Source organism: Podarcis tiliguerta, assembly GCF_965153285.1.
Source record: "Podarcis tiliguerta genome assembly, chromosome: 13".
Taxonomy (NCBI): domain Eukaryota; kingdom Metazoa; phylum Chordata; class Lepidosauria; order Squamata; family Lacertidae; genus Podarcis; species Podarcis tiliguerta.
Window position 1 is genome coordinate 7790770 of NC_139546.1, and position 18812 is coordinate 7809581.

Genomic DNA, 18812 nt, shown 5'->3' on the forward strand with positions numbered 1-18812 from the left:
GCGGAAAGAAGGCTGTATTTTTTCCTTCCTGTAATGTCACCTGGAGTACTGTGTCCAGTTCTGGGCACCACAGTTCAAGAAGGACACTGACAAACTGGAACGTGTCCAGAGGAGGGCAACCAAAATGGTCAAAGGCCTGGAAACGATGCCTTATGAGGAACGGCTAAGGGAGCTGGGCATGTTTAGCCTGGAGAAGAGGAGGTTAAGGGGTGATATGATAGCCATGTTCAAATATATAAAAGGATGTCATATAGAGGAGGGGGAAAGGTTGTTTTCTGCTGCTCCAGAGAAGCGGACACGGAGCAATGGATCCAAACTACAAGAAAGAAGATTCCACCTAAACATTAGGAAGAACTTCCTGACAGTAAGAGCTGTTTGACAGTGGAATTTGCTTCCAAGGAGTGTGGTGGAGTCTCCTTCTTTGGAGGTCTTTAAGCAGAGGCTTGACAACCATATGTCAGGAGTGCTCTGATGGTGGTTCCTGCTTGGCAGGGGGTTGGACTCGATGGCCCTTGTGGTCTCTTCCAACTCTATGATTCTATGAGGCTAGCTCCTTCTCAGGGATAAGATTCAGCAAATCTGTCATCCACTCAAAGATGTTGGCTGCATTGAATAAGTTAAAAAAGAAATACAGTGGTACCTCAGGTTAAGAACTTAATTCGTTCTGGAGGTCCCTACTTAGAGTACTGTAAAGCTGCTCCTTTTCCTTTTCTCCCTGATCTTTCAAACAGACAGAACCAGTGTGCACAAGCAAAAGTTGTAACACTTTGCTTCCCAAAGTGTGTGTTTTAGGCTGCAAATGTAGGGACACTAGGCGTGATCAGCGAGCAGGCAAGCAAAACCTAAAAGTTCTCTTTCTCTTTCTCTTTCTCTTTCTCTTTCTCCACCCCTCCTTTCCTTCACTCCAAGCTTTGCAAGCATTAGCTGATGGAAAGTGCTTGGTCATTCCTTCCTTTTCTTCAGATCAGGAGCGAGGAACCTTTTATGGCTGACGGACCAGATCCTTATCTCCCCACCCCAGGAGGGCCAAACTTGACAGGTGGGTAGCACCCACCTGTCAAGTCCCTTGATGTCCTGGTGGCATCAAGTGATGCTGCACTTTGACGCTCCAGCAGTTGGGACTTCAAAGTGTAGTGCATGGCTGTTTGAATGCCTTTTTCCAAACAGCCCCGTGCTGTTCTGTAAGCCTCCAGCTTAGGCTGAGCAAAGAGTGCAGTTTTGCTGACCGCTTTGCACAGGTGAAGAAGATTCCACCAATTTTGAACCCTCCCTCCCGCACATCAACTGATGTCCCCCTGATGGACAGGTGGGCGTGGTTTGAGGAAAATGGCCTCATGGGTCAGTTCGGACCCCCTGGCAGGCAAGGATTGGGTGGAAACCAGAAATTGCCCATCCCTGCTTTAGGTCAATGGCCAGTGCTGCTAGAATGGTACTGTCATCAAGTGAAAGAGAAAGCTAAAATAATCCCCACTATTCATTTGTCAGTCTACAGATGACCTCACATAGCTGCACGCTGCAGACTCGAGCAACAGCTGGTAAATCTAGGCTTGTACAATTAAAGTGGATTAAAGTGCTCTGTCGCCCTAAGGTGTTGCAATGACACCTTTCAAAAACATCCTTTAAAAAAAGACTTTTGGATGTTGTGGAAGCAGCAGGGAAATTCACCCGAGAGTGCTGAATGATTAGCAGGAAATTATAAACGCCCCACAAGCAAATCAATATGAGTACAGAGTGAACGTTCGTTGTTGCAGAGTCACAGAAGGTGGAATTGATTTCGAAGGGAAGGACTATTAAAAAAACAACAACTAATTGAGGAACAGTGCCATAAACTCACAGGAAGACAAATAAATGGGGGGGGGGCACAGCCTACTGAAGAAGTACAGCCAGACACCTTCTCAAAGCTGGCAACCATCGTTAAGTTGATCCTGTGCAGTCCATGGGGCGGGAGCATTCAGCCATTGCTTTCTTCACATGCCAAAGTCAAAGTCCCCAATGGCCACGGCTGACTGTGTTAATGCAAATGAAATCTACGCATTTCAATCCAGGACTGTGTCACCCGCAGGTGACACAGAAATGACCTGTCAAATATAGCTATTAAGGGCTTATGGAAAGTGCTCTGCCAATGCCCGCTAGGCTGCTGCTTTGAAAAGAAGGAACGAGGAAAGCAACACAGCCGTGCGTTCCTGGTATATGTTCAGTGGATTGGAGGTGCGGGGAGGGTCATGGGGAATTATGCTGCCAGTGTAAGGAACTCGGGAGTTTATAAACATCCGAGAATAAAACTGATTTTAATCTAAAGAGCTGCCAATTAAAATGCAGTGCCCAGATTCATGATCTGGAATGTAATGCACATTTAACTACATCCTCTACAGTAATACCTCATGTTACGTTTGCTTCATGTTATGTTCTTTCAGAAGTACCGGAAAGGGTTACTTCCAGGTTTCACCGCTCGCACATGTGCAGAAGCGCTAAATCGCTCTTCGAGCATGCGCACAAGCACCAAATCATGCCGCGCACCTGCGCAGATACGGCACTTCAGGTTGCGCTCTTTTCATGTTGTTTTCTGCGGCTCCAGAGAAGCGGACACGGAGCAATGGATCCAAACTACAAGAAAGAAGATTCCACCTAAACATTAGGAAGAACTTCCTGACAGTAAGAGCTGTTGGACAGTGGAATTTGCTGCCAAGGAGTGTGGTGGAGTCTCCTTCTTTGGAGGTCTTTAAGCAGAGGCTTGACCACCATATGTCAGGAGTGCTCTCATGGTGTTTCCTGCTTGGCAGGGGGTTGGACTCGATGGCCCTTGTGGTCTCTTCCAACTCAATGATTCTATGATTCTATGATTCTATTATTGCGAACAGGCCTCCGGAACGGATCCCGTTCACAACCAGAGGTACCACTGTATTACTTAAGAATATCCCAGCAACCACTAAGGGCTGCTTTGCATATTACACGGACGAAAAGCTGTGTTGCCACAGAGAGCCTGTCTCTGGCCACAAAGTCTATGTAGCACATATTTGCTACCTCCAGATAGGACAATACAATACAAATACCTTTACTGGCATTACAAGTTAAGACATTTCAAATCCCTGGGATAAATTTAAAAGGGACAGGAGTGAGGCTGTTGAGGGTCACAAGGACATGTTTACACCGAACAAATATCTAAAAGTTTTGAACACATTTCGAACTACTGTCAAAAGAAACTGCCCAACTGGCAGCTTTGGGGAAATGTGTAAATACTTTGGTCTTGGAAATTAAAAATGTTCATCTGTGTTACAGCACAAACTGGAAAAACTAGGTACCTCTCAGGAATAATACGTCAAGAGGAGAGGTTGCAATGATGAGGTTCATATGGGCTGAACAGGGAGGAGGCATAGGGTAAATTCCCCAGCTGAAATATCACCTATGTTATCAACCTGCTAGGTGGCTTCAGTGTCAAACTAGGTGTGACGGAGAAGCTCTGTGTTATCGCACTCACCAGCATTACATGTGGCTTGTGAAGCGGTCTTTTACAAATTATTGCAGAAAGGAGCGTAAGCTTTCCAGTCTGGTACACTAACGCAAGTTCATAGAATCATAGAATCATAGAGTTGGAATAGACCACAAGGGCCATCGAGTCCAACCCCCTGCCAAGCAGGAAACACCATCAGAGCACTCCTGACATATGGTTGTCAAGCCTCTGCTTAAAGACCTCCAAAGAAGGAGACTCCACCACACTCCTTGGCAGCAAATTCCACTGTCGAACAGCTCTTACTGTCAGGACGCTCTTCCTAATGTTTAGGTGGAATCTTCTTTCTTGTAGTTTGGATCCATTGCTCTGTGTCCGCTTCTCTGGAGCAGCAGAAAACAACCTTTCTCCCTCCTCTATGTGACATCCTTTTATATATTTGAACATGGCTATCATATCACCCCTTAACCTCCTCTTCTCCAGGCTAAACATGCCCAGCTCCCTTAGCTGTTCCTCATAAGGCATCGTTTCCAGGCCTTTGACCATTTTGGTTGCCCTCCTCTGGACACGTTCCAGTTTGTCAGTGTCCTTCTTGAACTGTGGTGCCCAGAACTGGACACAGTACGCCTGGTGAGGTCTGACCAGAGCAGAATACAGTGGCACTATTACTTCCCTTGATCTAGATGCTAAGTCATTTCATTTCCAAGGCAAATAATTTCCAAAGGTACCTAAAGCTGACAGTTGTTACAGTGCAGAGACATCTAAGGCCCTGCTGGTGTGGGATCATGCAGAAAGATGCCATTCAAAGTGGATCCAGACGAGCAGTTTATAACCTTTCTACCTCGCATCTGTACGATTCAGAGAGCCAATTCAGATGAAAAGGACGCTGGGATGAGCTACCTTGGCCCAACATACTGTGGTCACCTGTACCATTCTGCTAAGTGGTGTAGAGAACTGTATCAGGAGCAGCTTGGTGGAATCCAGGCAACCAACTTAGAAGAAGAAGAGGAAGAGTTTGGATTTGATATCCCGCTTTATCACTACCCAAAGGAGTCTCAAAGCGGTTAACATTCTCCTTTTCCCTTCCTCCTCCATAACAAACACTCTGTGAGGTGAGTGGGGCTGAGAGACTTCAAAGAAGTGTGACTGGCCCAAGGTCACCCAGCAGCTGCATGTGGAGGAGCGGAGACGCGAACCCAGTTCCCCAGATTACGAGACTACCGCTCTTAACCACTACACCACACTGGCTCTGCATCTTCGCTGGCTGCCCCACTGATGAAGGCCTGATGCACCCCCCATCCCCATCCATTAGTTAGTCACACACACACACACACATACACACTGGCAAATCCACCTGCTGGCTGAGTCACAGGAGAATCACAGAATTGTAGAGTTGGAAGAGGCCCTGCCTCCATTCCCCTGCAATACAGAGGAGGGAAGATTTTTACCATGTCTTTGGACCGTGGTTTTACATACCTCACTTTGACAAGCCGTGAGCCTCTATATTTAGGCCTTAAAATGGAATTGTGAAATGTCTCGTACATCTGTTGGGAGAAAGCAAAAGTGTTCTTTTAGCAAAGAGAACTTAGGGTCGTCCGAGGAACACCTGCTCATACTAGATCTACAGCGGCACATTGCAGAGGTATCCTCCGCATAGCTGTCAGCTTACAGATTTGAAAATAAGGGGCCAGCAACCTCGAAAATAAGGGATCAGCAGCCAAAATAAGGAATTTTCCAAGCACAGGTATGTTCAACTTCTGAGCCCCTCCGAGCCAAAGGCAGAAAGCCCAGCCAGCAGCCAAACGAAGCCTCAAGCGGTGGTCCCCACAGCGCAGCAACCCGGCAAAGGGGATGCAGCAAGGGAAACCACCGTCACCTCTCCGCTGGGAAGCGCTGAGCAAAGGCGAGTCCCAAGGCAACGCGGCCGATTTGATCGGCACAAGGCATGCAAGCTCGACCCCCCAGTCGTTCTTAGACTCCTTATTGGGTGAGCAATGCAGCCAAGCAACACAGTTGGAAACTCCCTCCTCCCTGGCCGGCAGGGAGGGAGGGAGAGGAGCTGCTTCCTTTGAAACCCGGGAAATTTAAGGGATATCATCAATAAGGGACAGCAGCAGGACACAGCGCTGAGATAAGGGACTTTCCCGCCAAATAAGGGACGGTTGACAGCTATGATCCTTTGTGATGCAGAAAGAACCATTTCCGTTCAGCTGAATCCAATTCAGCTGCCGTAGCACAAAGCAAGAGCTTGCGACATGATCAGCTGCCTTGCTCATCTTCATTTGTTTCTCAGAACCCCAAGCACTATTAAGAAGTAATTTTAGGAAGGCTACATTTCCCGCGTGATTTAAGTATTTAAACCGTGCAACCCTATGCGTGCCTACTCAGAAGTCATGAATTAGATGGAGCTTTCTCCCATTGCGAGCGTGTAGCCTTGCAACTGGGCTGAGGATTCCTGAGATGGATGGGTTGAAAAGGAGTGAAAGGATTGATTGTCCACTGCTTTCAAAGTGCTGCCATCTCACAGTGGCCCAGCTGGGAGGTAGGGGAACAAAACTTATTTCTCCCCGCCCGCAGCAGATTTCCATTTTGTAAAATCAATTTGGGTGAGGTGTAGATGATGCTAGTATCAGTGGCGTAGCGTGGGTTGTCAGCACCCAGGGCAAGGCAAGTAATTTGCGCCCCCCCGCCCCCCGCTGCACTGTCCCTCCCCCAGATAGTCCCTCACTCTCCACACCGCACCGCACGCCTGGCACCCTCCCCTCCACAGTGGGCGGCGACCCGGCGGCTCGGATCGGATTCGCACAGCCAGCACTGCAGTGAGAGAGAGTGAGTGAGCCAGGTAGGGGCAGAGAGCTGCAAGTGCGAGCGCACCCCCCCAGATGTTGCGCCCGGTGCGGCCGGCCCCCCCTGCACCCCCCACGCTACGCCACTGGCTAGTATAGCTGGTGAACCTGATCCTGGGGATTTACAGAATGAAGAATTTACAGAAGAAGAATGAAGGGGTTTTAGATTGTCTCTGCTCCATCCCCAGAACGCCCCATTTCAGGGATGACTGGTTGCTGTCAACAAAAATACTATTAATGCTAAATTGGTGCCCATAGAACTTTTCACAGTTATAGCAAGGGCCTCTCTGAAATATGCATCCCATGCTAATGAAGATCTTCTCTTTCTGCAGAAAGGCATCTCCACCCCATCCTAGCCCTTTCCAGCGAGCAAATGTGAGGGTTAAGATTGCTCTGTAAATCACCCACTAGCCTCAAAGCCATGGGTAGGCAAACTAAGGCCCGGGGGCTGGATCTGGCCCAATCACCTTCTAAATCTGGCCCACGGACGGTCCGGGAATCAGCGTGCTTTAACATGAGTAGAATGTGTCCTTTTATTTAAAATGCATCTCTGGGTTATTTGTGGGGCATAGGAATTTGTTCTTTCCCCCCAAAAAAATATAGTCTGGCCCCCCACAAGGTCTGAGGGACAGGTCTGCTGAATAAGTTTGCTGACCCCTGCACAAAGCTATCCATCTCAGACAGCGTTTGACCCCAGTTCTCTAGAACTGAAATTCTCTTTGCTAGACTGGAATGTCTTCTTGCGTAATTTGTATCCAAAAAGTCTTTTGCAAATGTTCTACCACTTCCTAAGAATGCATTTTCATTCGTAGCATCTTGCCATTTGTTTTCTAACCATAAGAAGAAGCCTGCCTGTATTTTAGACATGTCCAGTTTTATTTGTCTTTTATTCTGTTAACTTGCTTTGCGACTTCTGTATAAAGTGATTTAACAAATGCAAATAACAACAATCAATTCATACTATCTGTAAATTTAGTAGACTTGAATTACAAAACTCTTCAAACACTTTATAACTGAAAGGTAGCCTTACGGACCCATATGAAAATGAAAATATTTCCTGTGCGGTTTTATTACTTTTCAATGACTTGTTATATTTATAAAGCATCCTGCTTTATAGGAGCTCAAGGTAGTGTGCATGCAGGCTTACTCTGTTTTGTTGTACAAAGTTTCAGTGGCGTAGCGTGGGTTGTCAGCACCCGGGGCCAGGCACGTAATTTGCGCCCCCTAACCCGGGGCAAGGCAAGTAATTTGCGCCCCCCCCCCCGCTGCACTGTCCCTCCCCCAGATAGTCCCTCGCTCTCTCTCCGCACCGCACGCCTGGCACCCCCCCCCACAGTGGGTGGCGACCCGGCAGCTCGGATCGGATTCGCACAGCCAGCACTGCAGTGAGAGAGAGTGAGTGAGCCAGGTAGGAGCAGAGAGCTGCGAGTGCGAGCGCCCTCCCCGATGTTGTGCCCCGTGCGGCCGGCCCCCCCTGCACCCCCCATGCTACGCCACTGCAAAGTTTGTTTTTCTGGTATTAATTATCATGAAATGGTTAAAGCAAAATTTCGTATCAAAGGAAAACTTCAGAGCACAACCCTGCGCATGTTTACTTGGAAGCAAGTTCTACCAGGTTCAGTGGAACTTATGGGGTAGGCAACCTAAGGCCCGTAGGCCAGATCCGGCCCAATCACCTTCTCAATCCAGCCCGCAGACGGTTCGGGCATCAGCATGTTTTTACATGAGTGTGCCCTTTTATTTAAAATGCATCTCTGGGTTATTTGTGGGGCTTGCCTGGTGTTTTTCCATGAGTAGAATGTGTGCTTTTATTTAAAATGCATCTCTGGGGCATAGGAATTCATTCATTTATTTTTTCAAAATATCATGCAGCCCACCACATGGTCTGAGGGACAGTAGATCTTGTGGGGGGGTGATGGTGCAGAACCTCAGTTAGTTAATTATTTTTTATTGATTTACTTGATGGGGGCAGCTGCCCCCCTTGGCTGCGCCCCTGCTTTTGACAAAGATTCATGTAATGGTTCTAGGGATTGCTTGTGCGTAAGTTGCCTTTACTCATGGCTAGCTTGCATGGTTGAACCCTTTCTGACAGGACAGCCCTCTATTCCGTGGCTGCCTCAGTCGCTGGCAGAATCCGTCAGTGGGCGTTTCTTAAACCGCTTCCAACATAAAAACTGTTTGATGCCCAGTCTCCTCCCCCGTTGCCTGCGCGAAAGCTTTCTGCGCAGGGTGGGTGTGGGCAAAGGAGCACATGTCCCCTCTCCGCTGGTCTCCTCTCCGATTCCTCTATCTCCTCCCCTTCTCCACTGGTGTTACACTGATTACCTTCCCCAGCGGATGGGCTATCCCTCCTCCTACTAGGACCCTCTCCACCATCGTCCGGGAGCCCCCTCACCGCCTCCCGCTCCGATGGCAGTTCCCTGACAATTCAGTTTCCTCCTCCCAATGCAAATATCCAGGATGTCCTGGTCTGCAGAAAGGAGATAATAGCGCTTCCCTACTTAACAGTGTGCTGCAAGACTCCTAACAGTGAGGCAATGCAGTTTCTGGTACAGAAATGTTATTGCTGTTACTATGGTTTAATGGCCACCTGAGCAGCGGCTCAAGGCTTTGGAATGTTAGATGGAGACACGACTTGCTTGGTAGCTGAGATGCTGAGATAAATTGCTGGTGAGTCATCCCAGGTGTCTTCTCAATGTATTCTTATCACATACCACAGCAGTTCATCATCTCGGTTTCATCTCAAATTGCGCAGCATCCCTATCAACATAGGGATCATCCACACTCATTTTCCTCCGGACTTTCTAGGCACAGCTTTGCACTTTTCCAGTCTTTACCCGAGTACTATTTTATTTTATTTGCCCCTCCACCTTCCCTGTGAAAACCCCACTAGCATAGCTAGGGGGCAGGGCGGCTGACCGCACCGGGCAACACTTATTTTGGAGGGTGGAACCACACAGCTCTACCCCTGGGTCAAGTCTGGCCTGGAGAGGAGAGTCAATTCTCTGCCCCTCTCATCGGCCGAGCGACAACCACAAGGATGCTGCTGAGGTAGCTTTCTCGCACCCATCTGCAGTTCCACTCTCCATTCTTTAATGCTTTCTGCAATCAGCAGAAAACCCAAATTGCTGTTTGTTCTGATTCAGCATCAAAGAGTGGATTTTCCTGGGGAAAGTGAAAGAGGTGGGAAAAGTGCTCAGACACAGACCAGGAAAGTGCAGGCTTGGGCCTAGAAAGCACTGTGTGTGTATGAGCCCATAGATGAACCAGGATGCCACCTATATATATATGTCCTGTCACATAATCTCATACAAAGGCGATTTTTTTCCCTTACTGAGCCATTTCGCTGCTTTCCATACAGGGCTGCATTTTCCCCCCTCTCTTTTTTATATTTCCCTAATAATTGTGACATTTGTTTTTCTTTAGGGCTCAGCACCATTCTCCCTTACACAATTGCAGGACCATCTCTCTAGAAGTCAATAGGGAGAATATCGGAAATAATAACAACAACAACAACAACAACAACAACAATTATTATTATTATTGTTATTATTATTATTATTATTATTATTATTATCAATATTAATATTAATACCCTGCCCATCTGGCTTGGTTTCCCCAGCCACTCTTTGCAAGATGTGGGGGAAACTACTCAGATAGCCTATTCAGAAAGATACTATGACCGATGGCATCAAAAGCTTCCAAGAAGTTGAAAATAATAAATAAGGGTTCACCCGTTCTGTCTTCCTATCAACAGATCCAATGTCACAGAGTGATCAAGGCAATGTCAGGCCCAGAACTGAAATTGAAATCATATGAAATGAATCCTAGACATGGCCAGATATCACCTCTTTATTAGAGTAACAAGCCACAGTGGACAAGGATGCTCAAGGACGCTTGATGGTCGGCTAGATATAACCAAAGATCTTGTCCCCACCCTCAGAATACCTTTAAAATATCCATAAAAACTGGACCTGATAGGCACCTGAGCACCTCCACTGATTAAACTGCAGAGAGTCCAGATCATGGCAATTGGGAGCAAATTTACCAAACATTCCACAGCATCTCTCCCCAGGCCAAATTGCACGAGGCCATGGACTGGACTGTTGTCAGGACAGCTGACAATGAGAAGACGCAATGGTGAAAATAAATCCTTCTTTGATACCAGCATTTCCACTGAGTAGGCTCCATAATGAGCTCACCTCTTAACGCACTTAACTGAACTCGTCACCAGTCTTCATCTCCTTTCTAACCATTGCACTGCAACATATCAATCACTTGGGTCATCTTCATATCCACAGAGCCATACATCACTTGGGTCATCTCCATATCCACAGAGCAACTAGGGATTTGACAGGAGCACCACAGCAGGAAGTTCACCAGAGGATTCATTACACTCCAAGGGCGGACCATTGTAATAGTTCCCCACCCGTGCAGGGGAGTAGAGCTGTGGAAAGTCTAAAGTTAAACAGGAAGTTTTCTGGCCTTTACACATTAAAAGACCAACCAAGAGGCTCTTTTAAGAATTTGTGTAAAAAGTAAAGGGACCCCTGACCATTAGGTCCAGTCGTGACCGACTCTGGGGTTGCGGTGCTCATCTCACTTTATTGGCCAAGGGAGCCGGCGTACAGCTTCCGGGTCATGTGGCCAGCATGACTAAGCCGCTTCTGGCGAACCAGAGCAGCGCATGGAAACGCCGTTTACCTTCCTGCTGGAGTGGTACCTATTTATCTACTTGCATTTTGACGTGCTCTCGAACTGCTAGGTTGGCAGGAGCTGGGACCGAGCAATGGGAGCTCACTCCGTCGCGGGGATTCGAACCGCCGACCTTCTGATCGGCAAGCCCTAGGCTCTGTGTTGTGTTAAAAAAATCATCAGTCATGTTGCCCATCACCATCTCTGCTTCCCCAAGTCTGCAGAGTGCATTATTTTGATCATTTTAGGAAAGTATTAATCAGTTGTTTTATTCTTGCTGCTCCAAAATTAGTTTCCTGTTCAAATTCTCTGACACACGCAATTACTTTATCACTCTCTTTCATGTCTTTCTTCTTTCTATCCAAGATGAAGAAGACTTTTCATGCCCTCGTAATTTTAATTGCCTTTGTTTGTTCTTCTTCTAATCTTAACATATCCATTTCAAAGCAGCGCAACAAGAACTGCAGCTTTATTCGAGGTGTGGCAAACACAATTAACTTACACAGGTTATTGTGCCAGTACTGTCACTCTTGTATAAGTCAGTTAAGTTTGCAAGTACAATGCAAGTATTGGTTCTATTAAAAGTATTTCCTAGTCACATAAAAGTCCCAAGGTGGTGCTTTGTTTTTCAGTAGGTGATTAGTGTTTTCTCAGGGGAACCATCTACTGCAACTCAATTTTTTTTTCTGTGTGGCAACAGTAAACGCAAAATACATCCCTATTTAGGTATGTGAGGAAAACCCTCTTCCCCACCAGCCATGATGCTTCAGGTCTGCTACTGACTTCCTATATAGCCATGCTGGTGGTTTAAAGTGCAATAGGGGTAAGAATAGGGAGTTGAATCACACTCCCACCAACCTGTAACTTCCCAACAACCTTTTTTTTTTAGTTCATTCATTCATTCTCTCTCTCTCTCTCTCTCTCTCCCCATACACCCGCTCCTGATGGGACTCAATGACCTGCAATAATTCTTGCCGAGAGAACAACCAAGTTTTAAAACAGTGCATTTGGGGCAGAAAACCAGAGATGGAGGTGAGTTCTCCTTCTCAGCTGTGCAAACTGGCCTTGAAGCTCCTCCACCCTCAACTTTATAGGGAATTGACAGCAGCCCCATATCCGGAGCTATGAGGAAAGGGCCATTGTAAGTCAATACGGAACTACAAAAACCTAGCGTAATGCAACAAGTGTCTGATATCATGAGTACAATTGGTGCTGTTCATTTATTAATTTAAATTTAATTGGATTTTAAGTGCTGGTTACCCAAGTGCTCATCTAGGTCACAGACTTAATTGGCTTCTGATGGGTCCCAATCCAAATAGATAGGTTGTATCTGTACAGTATGGCATTATCTGACTAAACGAAGTCTAACTTCACAAACACAACACCACAACCTCATTAGTGGTAGTAATAATGTTTCTTCCAAATAACTGGGGAATGTTAATAACGTAGACGGGGAAATGAGTCATTCTGAATTCCTTCTCAAAAGTAGCATCTGAGAAGACTACTGTAATGGGATGGTAGAGATAATATCACCCACTTGTTCCTTATTCCTTATTCATTAAAATGCAGTTCTGTTCTCCTTGGGAATTGGATCACAGAGTTTCCTAGTGATTTTTTTAAATTTTTAATTAAAATTAAATTAAAATTTAAAAAGTTAATAGACATACTGTGCTCTTTTGAAGTGACAACTCAAAGAGTTTAAACATAAAGCAGTTTAAATATGAAAGCTTGCTTTTGAGGTTTGTGAAGCTAAGAGATATATAAATCTGTCTTGGCGTAGTATCAGCAAACCAGGGAGAAAATATTTTCTTGTAACCTTACTATGAGCTCTCTGTTGCTTCAATGGTTACTTCTATCTTTTGATATCATTAGGTGGTGCATAGGTTAGGATCCAAAACTGTGTTGGGAAAACTGTAGGAGAAGAAGAGATAGCCTTTAATATTAACCTATGTTTGAATTACTAAAATGAGGTTTGTCAGAGCTCCACCTGTTTGTAAGTTCAAGGTCAGAGCAGGCAGGTGTCTCCCCAAGCTGGATGAATGAGCAGTAAAGTACTTTGAGGGTTCCCCCTCCCCCACACGCAATCAGGAGGCATATAAATTTGATGAAATAATTAACAATAAAAAACCCGGCAAATGCAATTCAATGTAAGCAAGTGCAAAACATTCTACAGTGGTGCCTCGCAAGATGGAAAACCCGCTAGACGAAAGGGTTTTCCGTTTTTCAATGTGCTTCGCAGGACGAATTTCCCTATGAGCTTGCTTCGCAAGACGAAAATGTCTTGCGAGTCTTGAGATTTTTTTTCGCTCCCCATCCCCTTTTTCTAAGCCGCTAAGCCGCTAATAGCCTTTTAGCAGCTAATCCGCTAATCCCTTAAGCCTTCAATAGCCGCTAATAGCCGCTAAACCGCTAATAGCGCTAATCTGCTAAGCCACTAATAGGGTTGCTTCGCAAGACGAAAAAACCGCTAGACAAAGAGACTCGCGGAACGAATTAATTTCGTCTTGCAAGGCACCACTGTAATTTCACATATCTTCTCATGGGGTCTGAACAGGGGCTGGCTGACCAGGAAGAAGACCTTGGGATCAGAGGGATAAGCTTGATAACTTGATAGCCACCCAAAACTGTCAGATGGGCAGGGTACAAATAATAACTGATGGTGAAGATCTTGACCCAATGTGCTTGAGCTGTGAAATATGTGAATGCTGTGCCTAGGGATCATGAGGGGAAAGACAGAAAATAAAACTACCAATATAATACAGCTGTTATATATCTGTGGTGCAGCTCCTAGGACTTTGGGAAACTGATCCTTCGGTGGAAGGCGAAAATGTTTAAAGTGGCTCATGGAGCTGAAGAAATGGAATTACACCCACTCCCTGCTAATGTCAAAGATTTGGGACCACCCCCAAAAAACATTGAATAAGCAAACAGTCATGGTGGGCATGCTGGCTCCATGTTAGACCCAAATTGGGCCTCTGAAGCCTTGTCTGAATTGGCCCGTAATGACTACAAGCTACAAGTGCTCAAATTTTCTCTTGTACACAACTATTAAAGGTGTGGGTGTCCTGTCCTCTTTGTCACCTGGTCACCCTTCAAATCCTGGTAACGTCCAACAAGAAGAAGCACCCTTCTTTAACATTTGCATTTTATTTATATTATTTACTCTGCTCTATATTATTCCACTAGGGACATGGGTGGTGCTGTGGGTTAAACCACAGAGCCTAGGACTTGCCGATCAGAAGGTCGGCGGTTCGAATCCCTGCGACGGGGTGAGCTCCCGTTGCTCGGTCCCTGCTCCTGCCAACCTAGCAGTTCAAAAGCACGTCAAAGTGCAAGTAGATAAATAGGTACCACTCCGGCAGGAAGGTAAACAGCATTTCTGTGCGCTGCTCTGCTTCGCCAGAAGCGGCTTAGTCATGCTGGCCACATGACCTGGAAGCTGTACACCGGCTCCCTTGGTCAGTAAAGCGAGATGAGTGCCACAACCCCAGAGTCAGCCACAACTGGACCTAATGGTCAGGGGTCCCTTTACCTTTACTATTCCACTAACTCAATTCTGTACACAGGGCACGAATGACATTGGTCGACAAAAGAGATCGACATATGTTCACACATCTGGCCAGCTCCTTCTTGCAGGACATTACCAGGATTTTATCGGGGAAATCAACCATGTGAGTTGCACCTGCGCATGAAAGACTGTATGCATGTAGGCACCATGCAGTCAGCTATCTTGTGGGAATGGTGAATCATGGCCAGAACAGCAACACACAGGGAGACTGCTGGCTAAAGTCTCTATAAAGTATTGACCAAACTTGTCTAAGACTACTGAAAACAAGTGATGAGCTGCCATACTAGGGCAGCTCATCACTTGTGTGCAACTTAAATTTTGGGGTGAGTTTAAGGGCTGAAACTTAAATTTTGCTAATTTCTTCAGTGACAGGCCTTAAAAATATGTTTTTGCGAGTGCTGAATTCAAAACTTTCATGATTGGGCAAGTTTAGTTTTATGATGAAGAAGCCCACAAACCGCTTTCGGAAAACCAAAGGATTTTGATTTTACCTTCTGAAAATGTCAGGTAATGCTTAATAATAATAATAATAATAATAAGGTACAACTGCATTTGTAATTTTTTTCTGTGCAATTTTACACACATTTTACTAAACAACCAAAACTAAGTTATATTAATATAACCCAAATCTCTTTTGAATTCCTAAGTCGTTCCAACTTTTTAGCACCCCTCATATTTTGGGAAGTTGAAAATTGAAAAATCCAGCACGCCCTACTGCCATTTGCAAACCAGCCCTTAGAGAAACAGGACTTGGGAGTTTCATCTAATGCAAGATCTGAGAGAGATGAAGGCTATATGCATGCTTAAATGGGAGTGAGCCCAACTGGAGACAGGGACAATAATAATTCCCAGTACACATGCACAGGACTGAGCTTATGAGGTCTAGTTTCACAACATTCTCTCTACTCCTTGAGAGAAGGATCTCAGGTGATAAGGAAATAATTATCCAGGTCAAGAAGATTTATAGCAAGAGTACCTGTGACATTAAACATATTTGTGCTGCCTTTAAAAATGCAAATAAAATCAGAGTCGGGAGGAGGAATATACCATATTTTCCGCTCTATAAGACGCACCAGACCACAAGACGCACCTAGTTTTTGGAGGAGGAAAACAAGAAAAAAAAGTTCTGAATCTCAGAAGCCAGAACAGCAAGAGGGATCGCTGCGCAGTGAAAGCAGCAATCCCTCTTTCTGTTCTGGCTTCTGGGATAGCTGCACAGCCTGCATTCGCTCCATAAGACGCACACACATATCCCCTTACTTTTTAGGAGGGAAAGTGAGTCTTATAGAGCAAAAAATACGGTAATTATTGGAGCACCGAAGCCACGGTGGTGGTGATTTAAACCTTTCATTCCCCTGCTGGAGCCCTGATGAATATATCTGTTCTGTGGAGCTGGTATTTTCTTTTTGGGAAATCCACTGGATTTCTCCAGAAGAAAATGCCACTTTCAGAGAACGTTTTTTTCCTCCCTCAGGACTGCAGCAATGAAAGAAATGCTTTTTATGCTCCAATAAGTATCAGCTTCCAACCTCCCAGCTATGTTCCCGTTTCTTAAAAGCAACAACCCTGTCCATCAAGGGCAGAGACACATTTGATAGCATGTCTCGTTTGGTCCTCACATATGCAACATGCGCCACTTGAGTAGGAATTAGAGGAGACAGCCATTGTTAACCTCAGAGAATTCGAATGATTAGGAAATGAGAAAGTTTTTTGTTTGTCACTGACTCCTTCCCTTGACTCAGCTCCACCTAAGGAGCACGTTTTCCAGATTTTCCGGATGTTACCGGCAGCTGATTGGTACACATAGCTAATCATCCTTCCGGCAGGAATCTTGACATTCCTGCACCTTTGTCATCGTAGGGAAAGCATCATCCACTCTCTATGTTTAGGTGCTCAGTGGGAAAGTCTGGCACTTAGATACAGTGGTACCCCGCAACACGAATGCCTCGGAAGACGAAAAACCCGCTAGACGAAAGAGTTTTTCGTTTTCTGAGGTGCTTCGCAAGACGGATTTTCCTAAGGGCTTGCTTCGCTAGACGAAACGGCCCTGCCTCTCCTGTCATGGCGATGGTCACTGCACGCACGCACGCTCGCTTCCCCGCTCCTCCAGCTCCCTCCCACCTGACGGCTCCTCCGGCTCCCTCCCACCTTCTGGCTGACCTTCCGGCTGCCTCGTGCCGCTGCCCACCGCCCTCGCGCGCTCCCCTCAGGAACCGTTGCCGCCAGCAGCCAGCGTTGCAGCCGGAGTCGCGCTCCTGAGCCCCGCCGCCCTCCAGCAGCCGCGTCGCGCGGTGGCCACAACGCGCGGGTGAGTCCGAGGTACCGGCTGCAGCAGCTGTCCTGCTTCTCCCCGCTCCTCCCTGCCGTTGTTAGTGTTTAACTGCAGTGGTGCTTCGCAAGACGAAAACACTCGCTCAACGAAAAAACTCGCGGAACGAATTAATTTCGTCTTGCGAGGCACCACTGTATATGGCCTGCCGCTCCCACAGAAGGCATTCAAATTTAGGTGGGTCGCATTTAGGTCATATGTCATTATTGCCCACAGTGCCAGATTTATGTATAAGCTAAACAAGCTATAGCTTAGGGCCCCACTCTCTTGGGGGCCCCCCAAAAAATTAAAGGGAAAAAAACTGGATGTACATTTCCAAAATATAAGATTAAAAAACCCAAATAAAATAAAACCTACATACAGCAACAGTGTTTTGTGCTGCGTAGGCTCCTTTAATATAAGCAATGGGCCCCACCTGCTAGCCTGCTCCCTAAAATATCACTGGTTTGCTCATTTCTATATACAGTAATACCTCGGGTTGAAGTAGCTTCGGGATAAGTAATTTCGGGTTGCGCGCTGTGGCGACTCAGAAGTAATGGAACGTGTTACTTCCGGGTTTTGCAGCTCACGCATGTGCAGTGTCAAAATGATGTCACGCGCATGCACAGAACTGGCAAATCATGACCCGCAGATGCATGGACGCAGGTCGTGTTCACTTCTGGATGTGAACGGGGCTCCAGAATGGATCCCGTTTGCATCCAGAGGTACCACTGTATAGGGTGCCTACATTCTGCATGTGCAGATGGCTTTAAATACCTATTAGGTCCAGAAATTGCCACATAGCATATATTCAACACAAAAAGCAGCGGCAATTTGTTGTTGATAAAGGACAGCTGGACATATAAAGGGCCCCATTACCTCCAGTAGCTCAGGGCCTCATCAAACCTAAATCCAGCCCTGATCGCTCAGGATCACTTATCGCCCCCAGACTATTTACTGTCACAGATTATTGCTATATAATGGTGCCATGGACCTCTGTTATGCACACCAAAGGTACAAATCTCTTCTATTATTATTATTATTTTTAAAGTTTGGGGGTGTCTACTTAGTCATAGAATTGTAGAGTTGGAAGAAACCACTAGGCTCATCTAGTCCAACGCCCCTGCAAAATGTGGATAATGTTGATACATACACCGATATAACCACAACGCATGTCCTTAAAATACACTGCCTTTTTACAATCTTGAATATATCCAATAGCAGGTTTCTTCCATCTTCGTTCCCTGTATGCCGCCACAAGCCTACCCAAATTGTGCTTCCGGTCCTATTGTTTTCACCTCAGCCATTGACTCACTAAACAGCCTGAGGAGTCAAGCTTCTCTTCTCTCACTCTCAATCTTTCCCCACAATCTGCACTATGGAATTAATAATCCTGGCCTACCTTATGGGCTGTTGTAGGGGTAGAAAAAACGTTTGAATGCTTCCACCAAGTGTGGGTTTGTGGTCTGGTCAGACTTCACCTGGAGTACTGTGTCCAGTTCTGGGCACCACAGTTCAAGAAGGACACTGACAAACTGGAACGTGTCCAGAGGAGGGAAACCAAAATGGTCAAAGGCCTGGAAACGATGCCTTATGAGGAACAGCTAAGGGAGCTGGGCATGTTTAGCCTGAAGAAGAGGAGGTTAAGGGGTGATATGATAGTCATGTTCAAATATATAAAAGGATGTCACATAGAGGAGGGAGAAAGGTTGTTTTCTGCTGCTCCAGAGAAGCGGACACAGAGCAATGGATCCAGACTACAAGAAAGAAGATTCCACCTAAACATTAGGAAGAACTTCCTGACAGTAAGAGCTGTTCAACAGTGGAATTTGCTGCCAAGGAGTGTGGTGGAGTCTCCTTCTTTGGAGGTCTTTAAGCAGAGGCTTGACAACCATATGTCAGGAGTGCTCTGATGGTTTTTCCTGCTTGGCGGGCGGTTGGACTCGATGG

General features: G+C 46.2%; 1 protein-coding gene across 1 annotated transcript in view; it reads right to left on the bottom strand.

Annotated features, from left to right (window-relative positions):
* The window catches only part of LOC310661531 (transmembrane protease serine 11E-like), a 60945-nt gene that overhangs the window by 26470 nt on the left and 15663 nt on the right, over positions 1–18812 (bottom strand). Inside the window, exon 4 of the mRNA XM_083407821.1 lies at positions 4922–4989. Coding sequence (XP_083263947.1) covers positions 4922–4989 — 68 coding nt within the window. The remainder of the gene's footprint in view (positions 1–4921; positions 4990–18812) is intronic.